This window comes from Argentina anserina, chromosome 3 (assembly GCF_933775445.1).
Source record: "Argentina anserina chromosome 3, drPotAnse1.1, whole genome shotgun sequence".
NCBI lineage: Eukaryota > Viridiplantae > Streptophyta > Magnoliopsida > Rosales > Rosaceae > Argentina > Argentina anserina.
In genome coordinates this window covers 8940790-8968146 of record NC_065874.1, presented here as the reverse complement: position 1 = coordinate 8968146, position 27357 = coordinate 8940790, and the positions used below count along the sequence as shown (strand labels likewise).

Sequence of the window (27357 nt, the reverse complement as noted above, 5' to 3'; positions counted from 1 at the left end):
AAAGATAGCCGAGTCGGAGCTTCCCGCTGCTCATAACATACAAGTTGGTCATGAATCAAGCACAAATAGTGGTAGGTTTCCCAAGAAGAGTGCACCTGCTCTAAATATCAATTAGAGCTTTCTACTTCGGCTTTTCCCCTTTCCTTTTACCCTCTTTGTGGTTAAGAGTTCTCTTTGTTGTATGCCTTCAGTTGTAAGAGTCTCTCTGTTGGCTGTTAATAAGTGATTAAGTGTCACGTTGCCGGTAGCAAAAGCTGATCAATCTTCATCCCGGCCCGAGGTGTTTTTTGACACTGTTATCTGGTGTGCTAATAGAAGTAGTAGTAGTAGTACCATATCCTTGTGTTGATCAACTGGACATATGAAAAAACTTATTTAGCATCGTTGGATATAAAAACAGCTTATTGGTAATCAGGTCGGCCTTGCTATCTCCATTAATTTGCTCCGTTCCCATAACCCTTGTTTTTCATTATGGTAAACACAGCTTAATAACTAGTAAACAAAACTATCGGGATACATGACAGTCTTACAGATCACGTATCTAAATAATCTGTGCTGTAGCCAACTAGTTTCATGATACGGGTTACATCACTAACAACCGTGCTGTAGCCAGCAGTGAGCAAACAAGCAAGCTCAAGACGATTCAGTGATTCACCAATGAATTTGCTCTATCAACAAAAGTAAAACTGCAATTCCTTTCACACAAAAAGGAGGTAAAACTGTAACTTTGTGTTGTAAAACAAAAGAGAGTAATTCCAGCACGGCGTCACAGGGTCATGCTATTAGTGGCGGTACCGGTTCTTCTTCTTCTTTGGAAATTCAGAGAAAACAGTTTCACGCTCACCGCCTTGACAATTCTCCAGAACTTTCGTATGAACAGAAAAAGATGAGACCTTCAAACACAGCGCGGAGAACAATCGGAGCATCAGCGGACAGACCTACACGCGCCACCAGCGTCTCAACGACGCTCTCAACCTCGGCACCAGGTCCTCCACTTCACCTCACCTCACCTCTTCTCTTTTCAATTTCACGCTTCCGTTTCTCTTTCGCTTGTTTTAATCCGATTTCGATACTTTAAATTTGCTTCAGCTCAGCTCGATCACTCGGTTCGATTTAGTTTCTTTAAATTTCTGATTGAATCTGCTTAGCATCACCACTTAGGCTCAGCATTGCATTAGAGCGAAAGCAAATGATCTAAACATTAGCTAAGAGAGTGTAGATTAAGCTGAATTGGAAGTCTGATCAACACCAGAGTTAGGTGTTTGTGTTGGTTGGAAATTTAAGACTGGATTATCTAGAGGTAGGGATGTGAATATGCGCCATTGAATTGAGATTGTGTCTTGCAGAGTGTGCGGCGGCGGCCGCGACCAGGCGAGGAAATGGCAGTGTATGGATATAGAGATACAGAGGCATGTGATCCACTGTCTATCTGCATTTCTTGATTCTGTTTCTGCCGATAAGCTGCACCATCCGCTTTTGAAGGTATGATAGTAGCCTGCAACTACAATCTCTACAAAGCTGAGGTTATAGCCTTTTATTTTTTTCAGTTGAGCTTCAATTTTACTGATCGTAACGTGTATCAGCAAGTTGAGTTATGATATATTGGGTGTATTGGTTTGCATGTTTCCACAGCATATATCACCTGTAACATATTTGCATTATGACAGCCTTACAGTTTGTCTATGTATGGAGTTCTATAATGTTATCGGTATATATGAAAAACTTTAGTATCTCCATAATTGTCTAGGTTTCAAGTCTCTACGAGTCGTGTAAATATGTGTCAATTCTGAACTGTGTCCAATTCCACTTTAGAATGTTCTCATCATTTCCTCCATTCATATTCAGGCTTCAGTTGCCGATATCATTGCAGCATTAGTCTGGATACTTCAGTCTAATAAAGGGTCCATATTGAGCATGGCAGCAAATGTCACGGTAAAATTAGGTGGCCTGTTACCCAAATCAATACTGCAGGTTGATGCTTTGGATCTTATTAATCCTTTGTCATCTTTGTTATCTACCAATCAAACAGAAGTTGCTATATCATGTGCTGCAGCACTGAATCTTATTCTTACAAATATCAGCATGAAGAGTGCAAAAGAAGTTTGGGACATCCTTGAGAAAACAGAAAGTGTATCTCAAGTTATCGGTAACTTACGGTCTTTTTCAGAATGTGTGAAGTCATTTGAATATTTCCAACAGATGGCTTTACTTTTGAGTACAATACTATGGTGGTGGTCTCCATCTAGATATTCTGCTTGGAGTGATGCTAAACTGATGAAAGATCTGAATGATCTTATCAAGCAAGATGTTTGTCACAAAGTTGCTGTTTTGAAATTGTATTCTGCTGTAGGTAAGAACCTTTAATAACGTCACACATTATTTCCACAAGGAATTTCTCTTAGTCAGCTCCACTGCTAAAATATTTGAATTAAGTTGCTCTTACTTATTTTCAGCTTTATGCGGTAATGGAGCCAAGAAACTATTAGAAGGTGGAGAGGCACTTTCCGAACAGATGGTGCAATGCATGGACAATTCTCATCCTTATTCTGTTAGAATTGAAGCATTCAAGCTAGCACAGTGTTTAACAGTATAAATTCTATCTTCTCCTTACAAGGTATTTGTTTATGATAATCAAGCATAATTTTTTTTTTGGTTATGCTTTGTGTTGCAGATAAATGAACAAAAATGCTTACAACTGATGAATTTATCATGCCAACCTATTATTAAAGCCATCATCTCTGGAATGTCCGACTGGAGCTCACACTCTAGAAAGGTCACCAAGGACCAGATGTCTTTGCTAGTGGAGGCATGTCGCTTGGCTCTGATCAGTCGTTGGGCAGGGGAGCATCACATTTACTTCTGGAAACAAAAGATTGATAAAATCCTTCTGGATCTCCTACTTGAAAAATTTCACAACGATTCCTATGAAGATTCTATATCACTGGAAGAGCAGATAGTTATTGCAAAGGAGGGACTCAGTGCCAATTATTTACTTTCTTTGAGGAGTTATGTCTGGGATATTCTTGGATGGCTTGCAATACATTGTGGGGAGGATTTCAACCCTGAAACTGAGTTCCACTTAAACATCCTTATTGCATGTGCATGGTACGACTTCATCTTTAAAAGAAAGTTTACTTTGTTTTAGTAAGACGTGGTTGGACTTCATAAATTCTTATATTTGGTAAAGCTCCAGTTCTTATTTTCCTCACCACACATTCTTATTTCTACCTGTTAGTCTAATTTCTCTCTCTTTCTCCATGCCCTTTGACAGCTTGACGTTTGTTGAGGCAATTCAGAGATGGCATAAAATATATGAAAACGACATCGCCGGTACCTTCAGAAGTGAATCAGCAACGAGGGCAGTTCTGATGATGATTTATTCTCCCTGCAAATACATTGCATCAAAATCCAGATTCATATTGTCCGAAATACTGAAGCCAAAAGGCTTGGAGTATCTGAATATCCTACTGCGTTTTCTTGATAATTTGTCATCTGGGAATTTCGCCATACCAGATAAACTGCAAATTATCATTTATCTAATGGGATTTATATGCTATTCTGGTTTGGAAGAGTATGAAGTCTGGATAATCAAACAGAAAGGGGTAAAAACATTATTTGCCTTCATGAGATGGTGCTTAAGTAATCATTTCCAAGTTGAAAGATTGAACTTTGCTCCCCATCTGCATAATATGTTCCATGAGAATATTTGTTGTTCAGGTTCCAGAGAATGGGAAGGGAATGATATTCTTCTGTTGTACAGTTTGTTGGGACTGGCTGAGTTGATAAAGCATTCTGGATGTGTAGGAAATGACCTAGACAGAATTGCCGGTAAGAACACATTGGATCATATTGAAGCTGAACTTGTCATTAAACTTCAAGACATATGTAACAACAATTGTACCCCTGGTGTGCAATGGTTTGCCACATACGTTCTGAGTTATTTTGGGTTTTATGGTTTTCCGAGTAACCTCATGAAAAGGATTGGTAAAGCAATTAATGATAAGGATTCTGCTGATTTACAATTCATTCTCACGAGCGGAGAGTGCTTCAGTGTTCATGGGGTGGTGGTTGCAATCCAATGTCCCTCGTTACTGCCTCCTGAAAAGCTGCTTCCTAGTGAGATATCTGACAATTCTTCAGTAACAGGCTCTATGGAAGTTACCAAAGACTTTCAGAAAGACATAAGATTGTCTGCTCATGTCGATCGCCAAGCGTTTGCAATGTTGTTGGAGTATATCTACTTGGGATATCTGCAAGCAGGAGAAGAACTTGTGGAAAAGTTGAGGACTCTTGCAAAATGTTGTAATTTACGGCCTCTGTTACGGATGCTTTGTAGAAAACCCCCAAAGTGGGGCGCTACTTTTCCCAGCCCTGACCTCAGTGCAGCTCTTGGTCCATCTGGACAACGTTTCTCGTATGATTTCATACTATACTATATATTGTTGCTTCACACCAGCACTGTTGTTTCAACTTTCTTATATAGTTTGTGCCTCATGTCTGTGTATCGACTCAGAAGTGCAGTGTGCTAAGGACATAGGAATCTAAGTGTCTCTTGACATAGTTCAAATAAAACCTGTCTTGATTTGACAAAAGGGATCTGGTGGAGTCTAGGTCTAAACAATTTACTTACTGCATATATTGTATTGCCTCAAACACCTTGTGGGATGTTGATCAGCCATCTAGAAGCTAAAGGCCCATTTTGGGTAGTTTTTTTCTTTGTTATTCGTTTTCATATTAAATGGAAGCAAGAAAGGAGATTAGGGGAGAGGAAAGATAGGAGGTAGTGAGAAGTGCGAGATAATACATAGAATGGTTCCTATAACAAAACATTTTAAAGTAGTTTTCAATTTTTATCTCTCTGCTCCCCTTCTTCTTTTTTCTCTCTTTCTCATTGAATCCAGAATAGAAGAAATATCAAACTTGCTTCAGAATATTCGAACAACATCCATTAACAGCATTTAGTTATATTTTTTTTTTTTGAATAACTGGATTTATAAGTTGGGAGAAATTTGTTTCCAGCGAATGTATTTGTAGTCTTACTTCCATGCTACTAATTGTTATTCCAGATGTAATAGTATGCAATAGTAATATTTGTAGCTTTTGGCCTCAGGGATCTCATCTTAGAAGCTAAAGAAACAAAGCTTTTGGACTGGACATGTGGTGTTTGCTCTTTGTCAATGCCTCACATGCATGTTCACAAAGTTGTACTGTCAGCAAGTTGTGATTATCTGAGGGCCTTGTTTAGGTCAGGAATGCAGGAGAGGTACTTCCAAATTTTTCTACATATATAAACATACACTAACATAGTTCACATTTGTATTGAAACTTGTAGAAGTTTATAGTCTAACACACTGAAGATGTTACTTTTGAGAAGGTGTTTTTTTTTTTTTGAGAATTTGAGAAGCTGTTCTTAAGATTGGATAAATGCTAAATGCTTTTCAAAAGTAACTCACATCTAATGTTACACATGTTGATCTTCTAGAGATAATGTTAGCCTTATATATGCTGTCATATATGTAAAAATCTGGCTATAAACTATCAAATGCATCTTGTATGAAAGCTTGTCAGCAGGAAATGTTAAATGTTATTGGTGTGATACTTTTCTTGAAATAATCGGCTGGAAGATGAGAGATGTGATATGCCAGATTCTGTGGCTACCGTTTGTGCTTTTATGGGGACATTTACCCTTTGGTTGCAACTGCATCCTTTTGATTTAAGTTATTTACCTATATGAACGTGTTGTGCCAATTGTGTGTTACCTTAGTAACCTGTTACTTCCTTCCAAGGTTGGTACGTTGGTGGAGACATAGTAGGTTTGCATAATTTGTTTTTCCCTTCACAACATAAGTACAAATTATCGACTTAAATGGGACTTGTAATAGCTTGTGCTTGTTCTTTGGCACTTGAATAAGAACATTGGTATGTAATTTTCTTTCTGTTTTAACCGTTTGGTAGTTCACCTTTTTTACCTTTTTTGTTTGGTAATACGTGCAGCACCTCACAAGTGATAAAGGTGTCAATTAGCTGGGAAGCAATGGTTAAACTAGTTGACTACTTCTATTCTGGTAACCTGCCAAAGCCTCCTTTGGGATGTATATGGAATAACATGAGCAGTGAAGAAAAGATAGATGAGGTGCAGCCTTATGTAGAGCTTTTCTGGCTTTCTGAGTTCTGGATCATGGAAGATGTTCAGGAAGCATGCTCAGATGTCATCGTATCATGTCTTGATTCTGCAAGACAGTTGGCTATAAAAATACTACAAATTGCTGCAAATTTATCTCTTTGGAACTTGGCCGAGGTTGCAGCGGCTTATATGGCCCCTCTATATCGTCAGTTGTGTGATTCTGGTGAACTCGAAACACTTGATGAAGTGCTGGCTGAAATGGTTCGGGTAGCGTCTGTTCGGTTCTCCCAGATGGGTGGTGATCAATTTCAGTTGATTTGATTCTCATACGGAATTGGAATTGTACAATTTCCTGTAGAGTACAGTACGGCCTCATCATTTTATGAACCTGAACCCATAGATTGATCTGCCCGCTTGAGATGTACAGTCTTTTACTTGAGGGTAAGTTTGTTCCATGCTTATTTTATACAATATGAACTAGTAGGTAGCCTTCCCCTCCATCTGTAAGACTGCCTCTTTGACTCGAAATCCCCTATCCCTTTCTGGTCCCCTCCTTCACAGTACTTGATCTCTCTATTTAACACAGCACCAGGCCATCCTTTCCTTTACTTTTTAAAAATTTGTTGAAGTTCTCTGCCAATTTATGGTCTCCTGTTTTTAATCTATTCCAAAAAATACCTTCGTATTGTAGAGGATTGCATTTATTTTTGTTCTGATATATTGGTGAGTCATGTTGTGAACTTTCCTTGTGGCTCTAAATTTAATAAACTTTGTGGTTAATTATAAGACACCATATAGGTGCTGGTCTACATGTGTCCTGTTTTGCATTCCGAAAGTTAGAAAATTGAAAGTACGGCTTACTAGGTTGTGAAGTACTAAGAGGCCTTCATGGGAATGGATGGGAATGGTCAGAGAGATTGTAAGTAAACCATATTTTGGAAAAAGATATGTCTTCATTTCTTGTATGTCAGCCATAGTAGGGTGCACTTAAAACTAAGGTTGGTTTGTAGTGTCTCATTTTGTTCTTGGGCTTCAGCAGGGCAAACCTTGTCTGAGCATTTGTACTTATATAACTTCTGTGAATCTCTAGCGGCCTAGCAGGTGAGCAGAGAGGACACCAATTCCTTTAATTTACACTCCTCCATCTAGAAACTTATGTGTGGAGAATGGATATTAGAGCTGAAACTTCCACTGGCTGATGATTTTCTAAGTTCAAAACCTTTTGTGTTGTCCTGCAATAGATTTTCAACAGTAGGTGAATAATTTCTCATATATACCCATCCTTCCTTGCAGGTGTTACAATTGTTCGTGCAATCAAATTAGCATGAGATTACAGCTCTCAACAATCTGATGTGTGTATCATTCCTGGTAGGTTGAATCTTATACTTCCAGTAACAGACTTTTTCAAAATGAAAATATATTAGAACCTGCATATTGATCAGAAAATGCAGATTACTGTCATCTTTTTGTTCCGATTACATAGAATCAAATACATACTAAATGAGTTCACTTAAAGTGGTGAGCTTTCATGCTTGGTTCATCTCATCAGCGTCCGGCATTGTAATTCTGCTATCTAATTCTAAGTACAATGCCTTCCTGATCAACATGTACAAAAAAATTAAAAACAAATGGGAGGATTTTAATTAATTTTCAGCCAAGTTTGTTTAGCGTTGATCAATTGATGGTAGTCCTCAGATTATGCTGTGGAAAACAGGTGGTGTTTGGTTTTAAATGTTAATCAATTGAACTAGTAGGTAGCCTTCCCATGATCGTTCACCTCTTACCATCTACAGAGTCGCCTCATAGGATGGGGTTACAAACTCTGATTTTGTATGCGACAAAATGAACAAATTGATGCACTTAAGTTTTGTTTACTTGAAGATATAGGGGAAGGAGCATGAATATTTTTTATATAATATCTGCTCTACCTCTTGACTATTAGATCTCTAGGTTCCAAATTTTAATTCTTAGGAAACTTACCTAGCTAGTCTCTGGAAATTTTAGTCAGTTTTATATCTTTCTGGTAGCTATAGCAGCATTAGATTCTTGGTGTGCACAAATTTGTTTGTGGGAGTAGGTTATATTGAAGTTCCAGCTTACAGTGAGATTTGGGTTTACCTTTAACTAGTTACACAAATTTGACATGGATGCTTTACAAGCATTTGATATATTAGGATCCATACAATTTATGATCTATATATTTGCCTGAGATAGTTATTTTCGTAATTAGGTTGTTTGTTCAGCTTCTATAGAAATTTTATGCCCTCAACTTTCTACTTTTTCTCCCTTGCAGTAGTACAGTATATTGTTGGTGAATGGTGATGTTTGTACATCAGTTTTGGGGTGGACTTAGTGGAACGTGAAGAAAGAAGATTGTTGCCGCCAATTTATACGGGAACTAATGTGGAGGAAGGTACGTTCCAGTAGCTAATATCATGGGTGAAAGAACTATACACATAGCATGAACACGACCATACAACAGCCGGGTTTGAAACTGTCTGAAAATATGGGAAAGAAACAAATTGCACAGCAGAGAAGTATTCACTCAGGCAGGGAAGGGGAGACACCTTTTGAGGGGTTGAGTACGTCTGGATGTATAAAACCAAAATAGCCGAAGTGCTTGATTATTCACTAGTAAAGTTACAAAAACTTTCTACATCCCTGCAAGTAGCTTCGCATTTATGATTTCAGTTCTACTCCCCTAGTGCCCCCTTTGCATGGTTCACACCTGATGAAGTGTGACTCTCTCTCCAGCTACCCCGTCAAATATTGTTCCTTTTTTTCTTTTTCTTTTTTATAAGGGGTATATTTGTTCCCTTTTTGTAGCATAGAAATGGGTAAATTTCTCTGCATGTCTCCCCTCAGCATCTCCAGGAGTCCACCTATGCATATGTCTCGGTGTGGTGTAAACTATGGCTGACCAGTACTGTTCAAGCTGTACTCGCTCTATACTATAGTCCGCGTATATCATGGCTTATTAATCTTCTGTTGCTGGAAAAAAAACTATGAAGTTTTACTTTGAATTCAAATGGATCTCTAATTCCATATCCAGAAAGATTGCATTCCGAGTCGGTCCCTCAGATCCACTCAGCCTCAGGATGAGCGTAGATAGCAGCACTGAGCACCGGGTTTGCCCTCAGCCATCAGCTGCTCCATAGTATTAGTATTAGTATTAGTATTAGTATTAGTATTAGAACATGTCATAACCATGGACTCTGCAATAATACACTTTGGTTGAGACCCTTTTACCATAAAAAGTTAAAAACCCTAATCAGCTGGAGAAGCAATAGAAGGTTGAAGGTTAAACCACCCTGCTGCTCATTGTTGACACTTCCATGATTACCCAGCTTAGATTTGGCCGATTGTAGAATGCAGGCTCGGATGAACTTTAAAACAGATGACATTCTGTTATATCCATCATTAAAGAGTGTTAGAATTTCCTTGGATGTGTACTAAGAACTCTAGCAATCTATGAATAGCAATGTTTCTCATCTAACCGGAATAGAGGAACAGCTATTTATACTCGGTAAAAGAGCGTCTATATTTACTCAGTCACAAAAGAATTCACCGAAGTAAATGGTAACTTAACATTTTCATTTGTGAAATAAATTTCATTTTACAGTAAGGTCAAAAGAAAGGAAGCGAATTGCTCCCCTCATTATTCATTAACCACCGCTTTCTCTTCCACCAAATTTCAATCAGTCTCCCTTTTGTCCTACTTTTCTTCGTGACAGACTGGTCATGATGGCTTGCTTTGTGACTTTGATACAGTGCAGTAGAATGCAGTAGGACCTTGGTATTGAACAATTTGTGGAATGGAGCGTGACGAGTTTGACGGGTTTGAGAATTAGCAGTGTCATTTGTGACTAATTTAAGGCGCTTTTCACGACGGAAATTCGTGCCCAAAGGTGTGGAAGTTTCGGCTGCAAATTCGTAGACCTATCAATCTTGCACGAGTCCTTGATTAAACACAAAGAAAATGATCGTGGTGATATCACTGATATCGGGTTTATTCACTTTTAAGTCTTACCGATCAATCTTGCATGAGTTATGGTTCGTCATGATCAAGCTGATCAAGCCCCACTGATTAAGGCGATTGATCGGAAAATCATGCCTCACGGGTATATGACCAAAACTCCAAAAGGAACCGAAAGTATTTGTTACCAATACCCAAGAAAGTAAAAAATCAAACTGGTCATTTTCAACTCGTGAGTTATGGTTCGTCATGAGATTGCTCAAGACTACCGGGATTATTGCGTTCAATTAGGGTCCAATCAACCAATTAAGAGAAGCTAATTCCATCGTACTGACACTATCAGAGTTCGAAAGAGAATAAGAGAAGAACAATTAGGGAGGTTACTAAAAGGAGCATCAAATTTAACTTCTCTTTTATCGTTAACATGTAGATACAGTGTCATGTGAAAAAGACACCAATATAGAGACAAGGATGTGTATCTACCAACAATGAGACAAGCATACACCTTTCCAGACTTGTTTGATGATGGTGTAACATGGTCAAATTCACCGATAGATATCCCACACAAATTTGTTTAGAACCCAAATTCTCAACATAAGCTTGTCAGTTTCCAGATTGACAAAGCAATCTTTCACATTTTTACTCTTTTTTTCTTCGAAGCAGAAAAGGTTACAACAAATTAACACTCGAGCAGAGCAATAAGGAGAAACTGCTAGAGAAAGCATCGGCGATATTTATGAGTTGCAGTTGCAGATACATGCAAATGATGCAATGAAGACAAGGATCCTTTTAAGACTCTTGATTTCTAATCAGCTTGCTAGCCGACCTACACATACTGTACTTAGGTATAGGTTGCTTTCCATCCTTCAAAATTTATCACGTTTTCGAGTGTCTCCTCAACTAGGTAGCCTTCATCATACTTCAATGCAAGCTCAAGGTTTGGTGAAAGTGTAAGTTGATATTGTTACTTCTACTGTTTATCGGTTTGGTGTTTAATTTAATCTCCAGAATAGTAGAAAAAAAACGTAAAAATGATATGACGCATAAGCATTCTGTATGGAAATTTGTTTCATTACGATTCAGGAGAATCTAAACTGCAATCAAACTCAGAAATTAGCAGTCTCTTGTTTATTTACACTATTTGTCTCTAAAAACGAACGTGAAATGAACAATAAATTCAAGCAGGGAAATCAAATGACAAAGGAGTAACCAATGAAGAGTTGAGTAGGTCTGGATGCACAAATCCATATTTCCTGAGCACTTGATTATCTGCAAAGTTCAAAGCCTTCTGCATCCCATTCCAACAATCCTCCCAAGTATAAATGGGATTATAATCCCCACTACAAGGCTCACACCCAGTAAAATGTGTCACAAAAGGCCTCCTCACATTCTCCCTCCACATCCCCTTGTCCTTCATATACTGCTCCCTCATTTCTCCATAAACCTCACTCACCTTCTCAGCATGCCGCCTCCTCAGCTTCCCCATTTCTCTATCAACCTCCATGTACCCTTTGGTAATATTATCAAGCCCATCCACCACCCCAAGCCAGTAGCTCTGGAAGTTGTACTCACTTTCCAAGTAAACCTTGTCCCCCCATTTCTGCTTCTTCTTCAGCACAAGGTAGATTAGAGCACTCTGATCATCTGACCCTGGGTACAGCTTGTCCTTGAGCAATGATTTCTGAATCTCCCCCCACCTCTCTTGGGCCGGTCCTTGCGGTCCCATGCTGGCCCATTCATCTATGAAGTCCAAGGACCACTGACAATTCCTAATCAAGAACACACCGGCATTGAGGCTTGTCCAGCTCTGCTGCTTCACCAAGTGCCACCACCCGTGAGCAACCAAGTTATAATTTTTATACTTCTCCAACGGCAGCTTGAACTCCATGTCGGTGAAGATGGCGTCCGAGTCGACCCAGTAGATCCACTCGGCCTCCGGATGCGCCACCATGGCGGCTCTGAGAATCGGGTACTTGGCCCAGAAACCGGTGCCTTTAGGGTCCAGAAGAACGTTGTTGTAGAAAACCTCGCAGCCGTGAAGCCTGCAGTAGTCTACTTTGTTCTTGAACAGTCTCAACTGTAAGTGATCCCCAACAGGGTTCTTACACACTGAAGGCTGAGACCCCGTGACAATAAGAACCTTATCGCCAACACCAAAAGAAGGGTGAACCCTAAGCCACTCTCTGCGTTTCTCATCCCAGTTCTGTATGGCGTCGCCAACCGAGTAGCTGAGGCTGGGGTCGTCATAGAACGTCGGCTCAGGTGGGTCGTAGCCGAAGTCAGGGCCTTGAGAGGTGGTGGAGTATGTGATGATGGTGTCGAAGGTTGAGGTGGGGTTTAAGAAGGAAAGGAGTGCGTAGACAAGAGACAAAGCCATGGCTGCTCCACCAACGAAGAGGAAGCCATCTGCAACTAGAGAAGGGACTCTGTGGAGAAGGGAGCGTTTGTATGGGGAAGTTTGGAAGGGAGAGAAGTCTTGGGAACTCATTTGTGACTGATGAAGTGATTGATAGCTGTGGGTTTTCTCTGTGTAATGAGGTTGAAAGTTAAAGTACAGGAAGATGAAGAAGAAGATAACTGACAGGTGCATTAAGGCCAAAAACCTCGTTTGTTGGTTATTAAAGTACAAGGCTTTAATCTTGCCATAACATATGCATGGTACTCTGGTAACCTTTTTTTTTTTTGTTGAGAAGAACCTCTTTTTTTTTTTCTTCTTTAACTGACCAAATCCATAAAAAAATGAAAATGAACAAAATTGGATATGGACGTAGGAACAGGAGATCTTTCGCTATTTCCTAGATTGTGATTAATTGGAGATGATTTTGTTAAACATTTCTCCAATGACTTTACGCATGTCAAGGCTAATTTCTTTTCAATTCAAAGCGTTTACATTCGACTTTAGTTTTTCATGACCTACTCACGAAATTCAAGTTTCGGATTTTGGAATTTGAAAGATCATATATATGAAGATAACACAAAATTTTTATATCCTCAGAGTTTTGAATCTCGATTATGTTGACATTAATCTCAACAATAAAATTCTAACTATAAATGCTAGCCAACGATAAATAATTATCGAACACATCGGAGTATATGTATGACTATAGGATTGTCTAAATTCATTTCTGATAAAGAGTATTTTGAGTTTTCGTTGTAAGTTCATAAGTTTACACATGAATTAGCTTTTGGCTAAAGTTGCAGATCATGATCAATTTGATCATAATCAAAACATAGTTTTGTTTAATCAATCTTCCTATCTTTTTTACGCTGGAGTGTCGGTCGTCTGTATTGGACTGGTGACACACCTTGGCGCGGCTTTACCTGCTTTAAAGGAGCATTGCTTCAAGTTAATTGCTTGCACCTTGTGATTGGTGTTTTGAGGTATTAAAATTCAAAGTGAGATCCCTAGTTTCTTGAACCTTGCATGGACTTGATTCTTCCAATTAATTTCATTGCTTCTTAGGGGCATGGGCCATTCTATATATAAATCCAATCCTACTAATGTTTAGCACATATAGCGTGACACTGTGACTTGGCCCTTGTTATATGCAATTTCATGTTTTTTCACATGGATCTTATAAATGCAATGCCTAGTCATTTTCGTTTTCCTTGGAATGCCTTGCCATTTTTTATTTCTTTGTCATTCCATTTTCATTCCTCGTGATAGAGTCTCGGTAAGTACTGTTTTAAGCACTCTAGGTATGTAACTTTTTTTAAAAAACCAAATCAAGGAAATTATGAAATAACATCACGTTTTGAATATCTACATCTTGTCTCATGAAATTATATACTAAATATATACAAAATTTGTCACCATATACATTCTCTTTGATGCATTTCTACAAATTTTCATATGCTTCATAAAATACAAGATCACATACAAACCACATTTTATAGCTTGCTTTTAGAGATTTGATCGGAAGAAATTACTGTGCTCTTTATTTAATCCCACTAAGGCCGATATTAGCAACAAACTCCGTATAATAATGTTATAAGCAAATTAAACCGGTCAACATAACAAATGCAACTTCAAAAGGATGCTTATTGATGTTCCAAAGTACGTATTAGTGTATTACTTAACCAATATCAATGCTTGGAATTGATCGATACCCAAGAGAAGTGAAAGAAACAAAAACAAAAGGGTGCTTGGCAGCATAAGTATTCTTTGCATCATTCGCAAGCTTTCTTATCAGAAGTGGCTGTCAATAATACAAGCAGTTTAAAAATTGTTCTGTTTTCATAACGCAGAATATTAACTTTAGGGCGGGCCTTAGTTAAGCTTGGAAAAGATAGCAAAGCGTATAGGAGTCTAAGTTCACCAAAATAAAGAAGGTGCCTTGTTAGCACTTAGCAGTAACCTATTTTTGTGTCATTTAACGAAGATAGAATCTTCTAATTCTTGGGTTGGTTCAAAATAGAGTTGGTGACGGTGGCTAAGCATCTCTCGTTTTATATTGAAGTAAACAGAAGATAAATCCAATTATAACCAAGTTATTTGATCCAAAATATTCTTGGCTGCATATCCTATGTTGATTATGAATAGGTATCATTGTATCAAGAACTCCCTTTTGTTAATTTCCATTTGCTGAACTGCTTCTGCTTTCTGTTGCTTTGCTTTGCTTGGCCGGCTGCTTTGTCTGATTGGTTTGATAGTCCTTATAAGTCCACTAACGTAAAATTAAAAACGCTATAACCTATAGATGCAAGTCTAGCTTACAGAAAACAAAGATAATTAAAGTTTATACCCTTCCAACATAGAATATAATTTGCTTACTGCATTGGTCATTAGTTGGGGAAATCTTATTCGTACGAATTTTTCAAACATTGGCAGAAATCTTTTTCAAAATTGTGAGTAAAGTTGTTCGTACGTATGCATGATGTGATTATACATGAAACATTTAACGACAGTGTTTCCTTTATGTCAATTATATGGCAAGGGGATTATAGAGCCCGAGTTTGACACAACATGGTCGCCCATTCACCCAAGATTGATGTGGCCTAACCGCCTAACAGAACCCGAGGCTTGCACCTTTAGATCGTAGAGATGATATAATATAGGGAAATGCTATATGCATTAAACAGTATGCCTTGGTCTACAAGCTTCGTAACCAGCCAGCATGTGGAAGTAAAATCTTGTTGAAGAATCTAATTGCGGGTATTTAGATGCTGCAACACCAAAGTTTGCAGGTGGAAGTGCCTCTACGGCTCTAACTGGGAACAGAGGGCCACTGCATTCCAGCTGCGGATATGAACGTGCCTAGCGTAGAATCATCTGCTGTCTTGTGAGAAATGCTGACCCTTATCGCAACTCCTCAGAGTTCAAGGAGTTGGCCTGGACTAGTTGATTACATGGCAGTTGGAGTTGTTTCAGAACCCCAAAGATTAGGCTTTTCCAAAACGTTGGATACGGGACGGTTCACTTGAGCTTTGATAAAGGCGGCCCCTTCTCACTACAGCAGATTGAAGCAAATCAAGCAATGTTGTCCTGGATCAATGTACTGCCTGCATGGGGATAGAAGCTACTAAAGGCTGCGGGCAGTGATGCTTTCAGAAGGTTGAATTATTCACCTCAGGATCTCTAAGATAAATGCTAAAAGAAAAGAGTAGCACCCGAACGTAGACAAATGATATAAACTGATTGAAAACAGAGAGGTTACAAGTTGTACGGTGGTGAGGAGTTGGAGACGATGGAGCAATTTATTCCTTCAATTTCCTTGTGAATCACTTTTACAGTTCTACATGGATTTCTAAACCCGTTCTGATGATCATTTTGTCATGCACAAGATCTTTCGATCCCCACTCTCGTCTGCAGCCTTTGTTGGACATGAATAGGGGCATCAAAAGCTCTATAAACCCTCCCCTGCCTTGTTTATCGTCCTATCTGCAGATTACCCTTAGGCTATGTTTGTTTCACAGAATGTAATGGGAAAGGAAAGACTTTGCTTTCCTGCGTTTAGAATCCCAAGTAAAAAGAGCGGGAAAAGAAAATAAATCTCAATTTCAAGGAAAATTGCGGAAACTGTTTCCTTCCACCTCTCACTTTCCCTCCCTGATGGAAAGGAATGAAGGGGCCAAAAATGATTATAAGATTTTTGAGGGGGCCAAAGTATAGGAATTAGAGACTTTCATAGTAATTATACATGGTTTAATGAAGAATTTTGACCACATTGGGTGGCTACAGCCCCTTCCGGCCCTAAAGGCGTTCCGCCACTGATTACCCTCGTCCTCATTCACCTAACAAAAGCAATGCAAAGCATACCTAAAAGTGTAGAATATTCACACCTGGGCATATATACTCACAAACATCGACAGTTTACTGTATGTGGAGCAGAACGTTTCACACGTTGTAATGTGTATTTTGAATGATTTGCAAAACGAGTACTTCGCTTTTTAGCATATCTACTCAGAACACTGTAAGAAAACAATGTAATCCAACTTCAGCGAACAAGGTGACGGACAGAAGTATGAATCATCGGTAATAAAGGTTGTACATTGGAGGCCACAAAATAAAGTAAATTTCAGAATTCAACTGACGCAGTGTACATAGTGTACATGCTACTACACTAACAAAATGGAACCGAGGATGTCTAAACATAAACAAAACTTTAGCCACAACAGACTTGACATAATGCTATTCGTCCGGACAGCAAGAAACTTAAACCTGATGTCCCCAAGTGGTATTTGCCACAATGTAGTTGAACAGTAACATAATCAAATAAGAACTTCATACAACATCCTTGAAGAAATAATAGCACAAAAGGTGACATTCTAAATGTAGACTTGCCCAAAAGAACCTGAAAATCAGCATCACCATCCTGGGTTTGCTCCATGCACCAGCTAATATTGCTCACCCTTGTGTTTAGACTTTAGACAGATGTGGGATCAACTGCACTGAAAACTGTACATGCCTACTACATCTCTATATTATGAATTCCACAACAGAGCATCAAAATACGCTCTTCTACATCCCTATCTTAAGAATTCCACAACAGAGCATCAAAATAAGCTCCAAAGTCTAGGAAAATTATCTACCCTTATATCCCTCTAAAAGATATAAAAAGGAAACCTGTACCATCGGATTTAAAAGGATTACAAAGAGAAGCTTTCTTATAAGTTTTTTTCAGTGAAGCATGAATGTAAGAACATGAAGACCTAAAATACCAAACTTACCCAAATCACATCTATGCCCTTATAAACCCGCCAATTTATTTGCCTGAATAGAGCACAAGTACACAGAACCCAAGAATTTTGCAACCCAACTGGGTGCCCGCTCAGAATCCTTTTCTTTTCAAAATTAAGCCTTTTATCTTCCAAAGTATCCTTCACTTGGCTTTAACATCAACTTAGCACCGACTCAGAATTAATGTGGGCACTATTTCCCCCGTCAAGATTGTTAGATCCTCCAACAGGCATGGACCTCCGCGTGAAATCTAATAGCAATTGTCTCTGGTGATCATCAGTGTGGGGAAGGCTCGCACGTAGCAACTCAACTGGCATTTCACGACCAATAGCTCTGGCTGCATCTGAGCCAATAACAGCCATATTCATGGGGGCCTGCATTAGCAGTGACTGCATTATAGTATCATACTTGTTCACACAATACTTGGTCAGATAGCCAAAGAAATTATCAAACGAGGCCTGCCAAAGTTCCCCATTAGTCATATTGCAGTTGCTAGAGGCATTAGGATCAGTTAAGAGTTCAGTTGCCCTATCGAGAACAGCATTAAGAATAAGGGAAGCCCCATCTCCTGCAGGGCTCCCAATGGGACGAAGCGGAGGTTGCTCTGACGAACAGACAACTGCTGCCAGACAAGCACTAAGTGCACCAAGATCCATACCTCGAACACATGATGAAACAACCCTAGCAACATTGTTTGTAGTTTCTGCAGCCCTTGGATCAGACGGGAGGACACCAAACAAGAACCTCAGATGGCGGAAAATGGCCATACATACTATACGCATGAGCTCACCACCTGGGAAAAGGAGCTGGAGGTACTTGGCAAGGAGCTTTCGGCCCTTGGGCAGAGAAACCAACCTCAGAAAAACAAAATCATCCTCGGGAGCAGGGCCATTTGTGTGATCATTTTTCCCAAAAGGATCGGCCAATTGAAGAGATGCTGCAAGCCCTTCTAGCAAGCTCTGACGCCTACGCCTTAACTGGGTTCCACCATCTTGGAGCTGATTGAATTGTAGGAAACGATCAATGTCGTCCACATCCAGGAGCAGACAAAGTCCATCCTCAATTATCACCCTAGCTGCAAGCATTGGCTCCTGTTCTAGAGGCTTCTCAGAAACCTTATGTTCAGTGTTGCCCGGACTAGATGAATTTGGTGGCTCCACTTCCAGAAGAGGCCGAGGCCTGCGTATTGACGAGAATGGAACCCTCCCAAGAGCATCAACTTGGAGAAAAGCATGTGGTTCAGCATTAGCTCGTGCCCGAGAAGGAAGATCCCTTAAATTAGTTGGACAGAAATGATGTCTCAACTTCGCCCCCGCAGATTTTCTTGCAAGGCAATACTGGTGGTAATAATCATCTACATATGGGTCATTGCTGTGTGTTGCGGCAAGCTGCATTCGCATTATACCCTCAATTTCATCAGCTGTCATATACTTGGACCTAAATGGCGACCACCGACCACCACTCCTGTAGCTGCCTGTATCAAAGCCATGTTGAGAAAAATGCATATTCTGTCTACCTTTCTGAGCTAATCTCGACCTTTCATCTCTAATATCACTCAAACCGAACATTGCTTCAAATTTATTCATCAAGGGTGGGGATGGAGGAAGGTGGGGGTTAAATAGTTGAGACTGCATTGCTGATATATGACTATATGGTTGCAGGACTGGATGGTGCATTCTAGGATGCGGCTGTTGTGGCTGATGCATCAACTGTGGAGGCAAACCATTCTGATGAGGTAACTGTTGCTGCAATAGATTATTTAAATGACTGGGATGATCTCCATATGAACCAGTTTGATTGGCCCATTGCTGCAGGGGACGACTATGTTTCGGAAGACCAGGCGCCAGATGAGGCAAATTTCCACCAAGATGTGATCCATGAGGCAACCCACTCATTTGCAGTGGAGAGTTAGAGTAGGGAGAAAGGTTTGGTGAAGATATTCCGCCCTGGGGTCCACCGGCAGCATAAGGAATATTCATGTGGCCTGACTGGTTGTTAGGTGAACCATGCTGAGATCTGCCACCTGGAGGTGGAAATGAAGTATAGGAAGATTTTGGCACCAGAATCGGTTCACTCGAATAATATTGATGCTGCTGCTGCTGCTGCTGCAGCAGCTGTGGAGGCTCAGGATATGAGGATGTTCTGTACAAAGGCTTCGCTTCTGTAGGATGCATAGAAGAAAACGGCCCAGAAGACCATCTTTTCCCATCTCTCATGCTTTCAGCATCAAAAATTTCTTCGTCAATCCAGTTAGGGTAACTATCCTGCACCCATTCAGCAGCAGATGAACCTGATAGAAACATGTCATGGTCAGAAAATTGAGTGGAAGTGATGTAACACAACTCAAATGACTTCTGATAACCACAAAGGTGTGTTTACTTATACCATCTTATCTCTGACAAACTCTTCAGATTGATTGCATAATGAAGGCTAACAGATATTTAGAGCATAGTTGCAGAATAGCATAAGACATGTAGTACTAGTGACCTCTCTCACCAGTCTTTAAGAATATCTATTTCCTGGTGTTTTAGAATCTCTTTTTACCATATTAACCACTTTTTTACACAGTTGGACTGAATACAGATAACAGCATGAGTGAAAACATTCCAATCCTCCATTTAACCCAGTCAATATGTAAAAGACAAACTTTATATCAAACAAGAACTTTATACAATAAAGAAAATGAACCACTATAGTAGTAAATACTGTTGAACTTCAACTCATTCTAACACGTTATACCTCTAGCTTTACTTACAAAGACAAACTCAATATGCACTTTAAAAACTTTATCAAAGAATAAACAATCAACAAAGGGATCCATCACCAAAAACACGCACAAACATACAGACAGATCTAACTTCACTAATTATATAAGAACCGAGAATTGTATAAATAGACTACAATAGTGGGGACCATAATGAGCGCAAAGTTCTAATGATTAAGTTTAGAAGAATGGGTTGTAATAAATAAGCAAACATGGGACCAGTAAGAACCAACAATAACATGTGTGATTCAATCATGGAGTCAATTTACAGAGTAAGTGTTGTTTTGGAGAGAATCTGTTCTACACTTCAAACAAAATGGAATATACTTTCAGAATAAAAACACAGTTGACATCTCTCCCCTTACAGTTGCAAGATAGTTTTTAAAACAAAGTATAGATAAAGAACAATGACCAGGCAGTAATCAGTACTACATTAACATCACCAAAAGAAATTTGCAACATGAGCACTCACTTTCTCTAGATCCTCTATCACCAATTATCCCGGTGTTCCAAGTTCCACTCACATCCTTGTTCAACTGCAACAAAATAGCAACTTAGAGGACAAAAAAGAAGACTCCAGATACACTAACCAAAGGAGAAACAGGCAGAAACCAATCAAGTAACTTGTTATTAGTATCAGAAAGCGTAGTGGCAATGTGGCAACAATATGGTAATTTAAACAATAGTAAGAGTATCCTACTAAAAACTGATACAGAAGATAGAACGCCTCTTGAGCCCTTTTATACCGAACAGACTAAACTAAGTCCTACTATGCCTACATCCCGCCCTTCTGTCTGACCAAGCCAAGAAATGCAGAAGGGATTTTATGCTTCTCACATGCATCATAGATGTATGATTAATATTAATTTTTTGGATATTAAGTAAGATCTTTGAAAAAATAACGGAAGAACTATTCACATTGTATCTTACAGTATTTAATAGTACCCTTTTAGACCAAAAATCAATGAAATAACTCTCCAATATTGAAGAAATGTTGGTGACATTATCAATTTGAATTAATTTACAATGCACTTCATCCTATATTATAATATAATCATTGATCTTTACCAGATGTATCATCACATAGGTAGTGGACTAACCTTTTCAAAAGTTAGAGCCAGATCATCAGCATCAGATAGAGACACACCAATCTGACAATAAGAAAATAGCAAGTTATACCACTTCAAATATTTTGCACTAGTGTGCTCAACCTATATTAATATATACAACAATATTTGTACCATTGAAAACCTACACCGTTTAAGAAACTTTAACATTTCAAATTGGATGACAAAAAAATCTATCAAAATTTCCAAAGACGTAATTTCAAATCAAAAGACTCGCCGTAATGCTAACATGAGGCATGCATAAAACTAGTAAACTGCAGAGCTAAGGATTTATGCATACAATGATAGTTTCTTGAAGAAGAGGTTTATTAGTATTTTGAAAAACTGATTATCACTAAAGCAAGCTTAAACCCAATCAATTATGAGTTGTAGAACAAGGACACACAAAGGTCTAACCTCTTCTTTATTATACAGAAACTCCTCCTCTTCAAGCCCAACTGCAGTCTCATCTTCATCATCTAAACCTCCCAACTCAACTTCCTCAACAGAATCTTGACCAAAAAATGCATATTGTGATGCATCGAATAACTCCCCTGCAGCATAAAGAGAGAAGTCCATGAGAAAACTGAATCAAACATAGTTATTCCAGAAAACTAAGCAGAAAATATTCCCTTTCACGTAATATACCATGCAACTATATAACAAAGAAGCCAAACCACTTGCACAATTATTACTGCAACATAACACCCATCGAAAATCGAATTGCAACTATCAGTCATTCAACTAATCAAAATTGGTGTTTCTACACGTAAAGAAGGGGGCCATTAAAAAGGAGACCTCATTCACAGTCTGAGTTGACTATTAATTCTATAGCTATATGAAGTATATATTGAATAGTATTACCAAAGCATATTCATAAGTATTCCCTGCAACTAATTGTAATAATAACTACACTCAAAACAACATACAGTCATACCTATACGTAAAACCGCAGCACCTCTCATCTCTCCACACTGTCCCATTTAGTTACAAGCAATAAGCATCAAAATTCAAGCTTTAAAATTTCTCACTCTACTCCACAGTTCTATCAGCAACAAAACACACATCCAGATCCAAATAACAAGCAACAGCACCAAAATACATCACAGCAAATTACAAAACCAAATTTTGAACAAAAGCCAAAAGAACCAAACCTGAAGAATTAACACCAAACTGGCTGAGATCCTGAGGAACAGAACAGGGAGCCTCCTGAATACTACTCCCACTCTCAAACCTCTCCATATCTTCCTACACTCAATATCTCAAAACAGTGCAAAAACCCAATAGCTACAATTCCCAAAAATAAACAAGGGTTGAATCCCAAAACAAAACAAAACAAAAAAAAACGTTGAAATCTAAATGACTAAAAACCCTGAAAGGTGAAAACTTTGGTAGGGTTTTCTGCTAGAGCGGTAAGATGGGAATCGTAGAGAAGATCTGTGAAGTGGGTTGGGTGGAGTTGTTCATGGTTTAAGGGGAAAAAGGTTCGATTTTTAGAGGTGGGGGATTTGAAAACGAGAGAAACAGAGAGAACCCTAAGATAAAGATTGAGAACTTGATAGCTTTTTTATTTGGTGTTTGTTGTATTTGCAGAGCAGCTGGATCGATGGATGCATAGATTGATAAAAATAAAGAGAGGACGGTGAGGTGAGAGGTGACTATTTATTTTTATTTTTATTTTTCTTAAAAATAAAAAGGGCTAATTTTTTTTTTGGTGGAAAGCTAGTTTGTTGAAAATACTTTTTGATTTTCTTAAGCCAAAGAAAAAATGATTGAAAGGGAGCTATGTGTGTCTTTTTTGTTTGGTTATTTTATGTGGGTTATGGTTGGGAAGAGATGGTAGATGTATGATCTGTATGATGTATCATTGAAAAGAGACCTAAACTTCCAATGAGGGTATTGAGAATTGATGTATACTATATAGAATATAGTGCATGATTGATTGATATTCTTAGAGGAGAGGGGGGTCTTTGACTTTTTATGACTGATAAATGAGGATCCATGTTCATGATATTCTATTAGAATGTATTATACGATTCTTATATTAACGAAGGAGAAAAGTAGTCACTCAACTACAATTTTATTAGAGCCTTTTATAGTGCAAAGTGGATACAAACTACAGGATATGATGTGTAATAACCCTAATTCTCAAACAATATTTGGTTTGATTTGAATTCTATAAAATTGTGAAATTTAATTAGAATGAATATGATTGTTTGCGACGTTACGAAACGAGAAACGGGAATGTGCTCGGAACGTTTAATTCGAAAAATGTGACGTTACCGCAACCTATATATCGACTTTTATTCCGTCGCTCGGTTGCGAAAACTTTCTTCACGAACGTTGTAGAGCTCGTCGATACGAGTTCGTGAGTATGTGACGCGTTCTAATCGGACGTCGGACGTAAACGTTATTAACGATGGAAGTTAGTTTTCGATTTAGAAAATGGTATAAAAAGGAAACATTTCTGAAGTAGGGTTTCCATTTTCAGAAACCCACTTCTTCCCCTCACCCCCGCGCCTCCCTCCTTCCCTCTCTCTCCCGAATCTCTCTCCCTCCCCGATCTCCGTCCTCAGCCCTTCGTGGCTTGCACCGCCGCTCTCTACGGATTCGCGAGGCCCTCCTCACCAAACCCCAAGCTCGGCGCATCGTTCCTCACCTCCGAGAAGTCACACCCGCCTCTTGCAGCCCCTGCAACTTGTCGCCGCTCACACCTCCGTCTCCGGCGACGTAAGAGCTCGGAGGAGAGCACCCCGCCACCGGTCCTCACATGTGGAACCATCTGCAATTGTTTTGGAGGGCGATCGTGTCGCGATTCAGTCACTCCCCGAAAGTCGAACGCCGGCGACTCCTTGAGCTCCTCCGTGATGAATTCGACTGTTCAAGCTTCGATTGAGGCGAGGGATTTGTATAGCTTGATTGTTGTGATATGATTTGGAGCTGAGATGTTGGAGATCGGAGGTGAATGAAGGAGAGGGGTTACCGCCACTCTAGGCGGCCCGTGGGAGTGCGTGGAGTGAGTAGGAGGCGGCGCGAGGCCGTAGGGAGGAGAGTGGTAGAAAGGAGAAGGGTTTTGGGGTAGCGGTGGCGTGCTACGCGCCGGCTTTAGACTCGGCGCGTGTGACCCACCCGCTGCCACAGTGAGTGGCGCGTGAGCGCCACGCGCGGCCTGCCGGAGGTGGCGCGTGAACAGTAACTCCGACACAGTAAAATTGTAAATTTTTTTATTCATACGGTGAATGTAAAAGTAATTTACATACAGTAAAAGTAAATTTTATTTATGTATGGTAATTGTAAATGTAAATTACTTTCAGTAAATGTAAAAAGTAATTTCAGAAGGGTAATTCAGTAACTATTATTTACTGAGACAGTATTTACATTTAAATAGTATTCGTACATATAGAAATACGTAAACAGTAGGTACACGTACATGGATACGTAATTGATGTGTATTTATACAGAAATACATGAAGAGTAAATACATGAATAGTAACTCCGTGAACAGTAAATTCGTAAAACCAGAAATTACTGAACAATAACTTATTATTACTGTTTCGGCATTTAAAGGTTTACGAAACGTTTCTAAATTCTTTTCTTTTCAAAGGTGATCGATAAATCAAGGAAATGAATTATCTACGGAAATTGTGGAATTACGCTCGAGTGGATAAGGTGAGTAAAATCTCACATATTTACGAATCTACCCTTGCAGAGATTCAAGATTTTGCAAGAGTTTTTAATATCGAATTACGACATGTATACGATATAGTGGATTACATATATACTGTATAAATGGTCATAAGTACATATATATATATAGTTCGCTATATTATATACTGTTATGAATTCATATAAATTGGTCATTTTGATGACGAGAATTATATATTGAGGTGTGATTATTGTACGTGGTTTTAACATGGTGTTTGTTAAACGTTTTGTCTTCGGACGTATTTATGAAATATGACATGTATATGATATAACGGATTATATATATATAGTGTTGTAAGAATCAATGATATATTGCATATATAATTTAATAAGCTGAATTATAAATAAATATAAATCAGAAATGAAGAACACGAAAATAAATTCAACAAAAATACCGAACGATTTGTGATGGAAGAACAAGTCGAGACGTGTGTGATACCACACTGTCCTTAAGACGTTTACGCCTCCTCTACCGGTGCAAGGATGCTTGGCGCTTGTCTCCCAGGATATAACGACTAAACAATTCTAGAAAGTTGCACTACTAACTAGAACCCTCAACGAACTCGAAAGGTACTTTTATCTATCACCAGAGAAGAACTAAGAACTTTGAGAGTGGGAGAGAAATGTGTTTCGAATGGGATGATTTTGCAATGAAATGATGGTGGTTATTTATACTGTGAGGATTTGCAATCAGCAATTAATAAGATGGCTGTTATAGAAATCAAAAAATCATAACATATATGAGTTACATATGTTATAAACATTGATTTCAATTCTGTTATAATTCTCCATAACACACAATAACTCAGTTGTTACAAAAGAAGAATTTGAACAGTCAAGAGAATTTGAAAAGTCAAAACCGAATTTTCGGAAATGCAAAAAGAATCTGCGTTCCGACCCTCAATTCGGTGTTGCATTCGTGTCCGCAGGTCGCACGGGCATACACGAGTTTCCCTTGCGACCTAGGATTTGCACCCCCCCTGCGCGTGCGCGAGAGGGTATAAGGGGGCTTACACACTTTACAATCCATACACAATGGATTCTATATAAAGTCTTTTCAACACTTCTCTTTTCCAATGTGGGACAAATATCATTCCCTCATTCTAAGTAGCCATCTTTGAGTGACAATTTCTTATTCACCCACAAACCAAATTACACAAACAAACATATGATCTTGTAGCCCTCATTATGGAGAACTCAAATCTATGTTCATCTTTGATTAATTATAAGTTTAACTTAATTTAATTAATCGATTAAAATTTGGTTTTAAATCGTTTTTCCAACCATTTTCCAACAATTCCCCACATGAATGAAATTGGCCACCAAAGACTCGATAGAAATTGGTGATAGATTTCTACGGTTGAAACCTGCATAGGATAGGTAGGTTTGACCCTTTGAACCTTCCCTTATAAAAGTATGCTTACTTTACTAACTAAATAGTAGACGTGATGCTTTGAACTATTCGTCATTTGTGTAAATGATAACATACTTTACACAGGAGTCTCCCTGGTACACTTCGGTTCTCATTTTTGTGCCCATTTTGGCCATGGAACACACGCCTGGTTCTGCAAGTAGTTTGATAAGAGTTATGCCCTCATTAACTCCCCTAGAAGCGGCCCCATTTCTCTCTTGCATAGGTGATCTCTTAATTAAAAGTAACCCGCATTACTCTGCTCGATTTCTCAACGCATAAGAATCATTAAAAGTTTTAACTTAACCTCATCCTTCACGGGTATCACTGGTTTTTATCATAGGAATGGACTTGGGGAACTCCCCACAGTGATCCGAACTAATCTCTCCAGTTTGGTTTTCCCTTTTGAACCTAGATCTTGGGATCTCCAGTCAGCTAGGTTGGGTATCCACTGTAGTGATTTTTAATTTCCAATGGGATTTAGTCCTATTCCCTTCGATGATTTTTCAACTAACTCTCTGTTTAACCCTTTAGTTAAAGGATCAGCAATATTATCCTTAGACTTTACATAGTCTATAGAGATAACTCCAGTTTAGAGTAGTTGTCTAATGGTATTATGTCTTCGACGAATGTGTCTAGACTTACCATTATACATCTTACTCTGTGCCCTGCTAATTGCAGATTGACTATCACAATGTATACCAATCGCAGGCACAGGTTTTGTCCATCTAGGAATGTCCTCTATGAACTGGCGTAGCCATTCTGCTTCCTCCCCATATTTGTCTAGTGCTACAAACTCAGACTCCATTGTGGATCTAGTTATAACTGTTTGTTTTGAAGACTTCCAGGACACGGCTGCACCTCCTAGCGTAAATACATATCCGCTAGTAGACTTTGAGTCTTTCATGTCAAATATCCAGTTCGCATCAGTGAACTCTTCTATAACAGCTGGGTATGATGTGTAGTGCAACCCGTAGGTACGAGTATACCTTAGGTATTTGAGTACTCTTCCAATCGCTTGCCAATGCATAGCTCCAGGATTACTCGTGTACCTACTTAGCTTATGAACCGCATAAGCTAGATCTGGTCTT

At 39.0% G+C, this 27357-nt stretch overlaps 3 protein-coding genes across 5 annotated transcripts; 1 reads left to right on the top strand and 2 right to left on the bottom strand.

Annotated features, from left to right (window-relative positions):
• The first annotated feature begins 832 nt into the window (after positions 1 to 832).
• On the top strand, positions 833 to 9491 carry LOC126786515 (BTB/POZ domain-containing protein At1g04390). 2 transcript variants are annotated; one of them, XM_050512360.1, is made up of 10 exons: positions 833 to 986; positions 1347 to 1482; positions 1846 to 2350; positions 2454 to 2587; positions 2672 to 3105; positions 3272 to 4414; positions 5111 to 5263; positions 5995 to 6565; positions 7418 to 7492; positions 8418 to 9488. In XM_050512360.1, the coding sequence occupies exons 2-8, from the start codon at positions 1390 to 1392 to the stop codon at positions 6443 to 6445; spliced, it is 2913 nt and encodes a 970-aa protein (XP_050368317.1). In that variant the 5' UTR covers positions 833 to 986; positions 1347 to 1389; the 3' UTR covers positions 6446 to 6565; positions 7418 to 7492; positions 8418 to 9488. The 2 variants fall into 2 exon arrangements, with proteins under 2 accessions (XP_050368317.1, XP_050368318.1); XM_050512361.1 differs by lacking the exons at positions 833 to 986; positions 1347 to 1482 and having other exon boundaries at positions 1846 to 1971; positions 2082 to 2350; positions 8418 to 9491.
• A 1659-nt stretch (positions 9492 to 11150) lies between these two features.
• On the bottom strand, positions 11151 to 12592 carry LOC126788064 (galactomannan galactosyltransferase 1-like). Its single transcript, XM_050514022.1, has one exon. It carries the CDS (start codon positions 12586 to 12588, stop codon positions 11278 to 11280), a length of 1311 nt encoding a protein of 436 aa, XP_050369979.1. The 5' UTR covers positions 12589 to 12592; the 3' UTR covers positions 11151 to 11277.
• A 4395-nt stretch (positions 12593 to 16987) lies between these two features.
• Positions 16988 to 22795, bottom strand: LOC126787721 (protein PAT1 homolog). 2 transcript variants are annotated; one of them, XR_007671259.1, is made up of 6 exons: positions 22305 to 22795; positions 21568 to 21704; positions 21145 to 21195; positions 20517 to 20580; positions 17271 to 19570; positions 16988 to 17166 (listed from the first exon to the last, which is right to left on the bottom strand). XR_007671259.1 is itself a non-coding variant. In XM_050513620.1 (5 exons), exons 1-5 carry the CDS (start codon positions 22390 to 22392, stop codon positions 17439 to 17441), a joined length of 2472 nt encoding a protein of 823 aa, XP_050369577.1. In that variant the 5' UTR covers positions 22393 to 22795; the 3' UTR covers positions 16988 to 17438. The 2 variants fall into 2 exon arrangements, 1 of the variants encoding a protein (XP_050369577.1); XM_050513620.1 differs by having other exon boundaries at positions 16988 to 19570.
• Positions 22796 to 27357: the final 4562 nt, after the last annotated feature.

Excerpts from the sequence above, each read along its gene's own strand:
- LOC126787721 (XM_050513620.1), bottom strand. The coding sequence starts at position 22,392 with ATGGAGAGGTTTGAGAGTGGGAGTAGTATTCAGGAGGCTCCCTGTTCT. Across the intron at positions 20,581-21,144 it reads TGGCTCTAACTTTTGAAAAG|TTGAACAAGGATGTGAGTGG; the intron begins GTTAGTCCACTA and ends ATTTTGTTGCAG. Across the intron at positions 19,571-20,516 it reads TGATAGAGGATCTAGAGAAA|GTTCATCTGCTGCTGAATGG; the intron begins GTGAGTGCTCAT and ends TGTTTCTATCAG.
- LOC126788064 (XM_050514022.1), bottom strand. The coding sequence starts at position 12,588 with ATGAGTTCCCAAGACTTCTCTCCCTTCCAAACTTCCCCATACAAACGC.
- LOC126786515 (XM_050512360.1), top strand. The coding sequence starts at position 1,390 with ATGGATATAGAGATACAGAGGCATGTGATCCACTGTCTATCTGCATTT. Across the intron at positions 3,106-3,271 it reads ATCCTTATTGCATGTGCATG|CTTGACGTTTGTTGAGGCAA; the intron begins GTACGACTTCAT and ends GCCCTTTGACAG. Across the intron at positions 5,264-5,994 it reads AGGTCAGGAATGCAGGAGAG|CACCTCACAAGTGATAAAGG; the intron begins GTACTTCCAAAT and ends TAATACGTGCAG.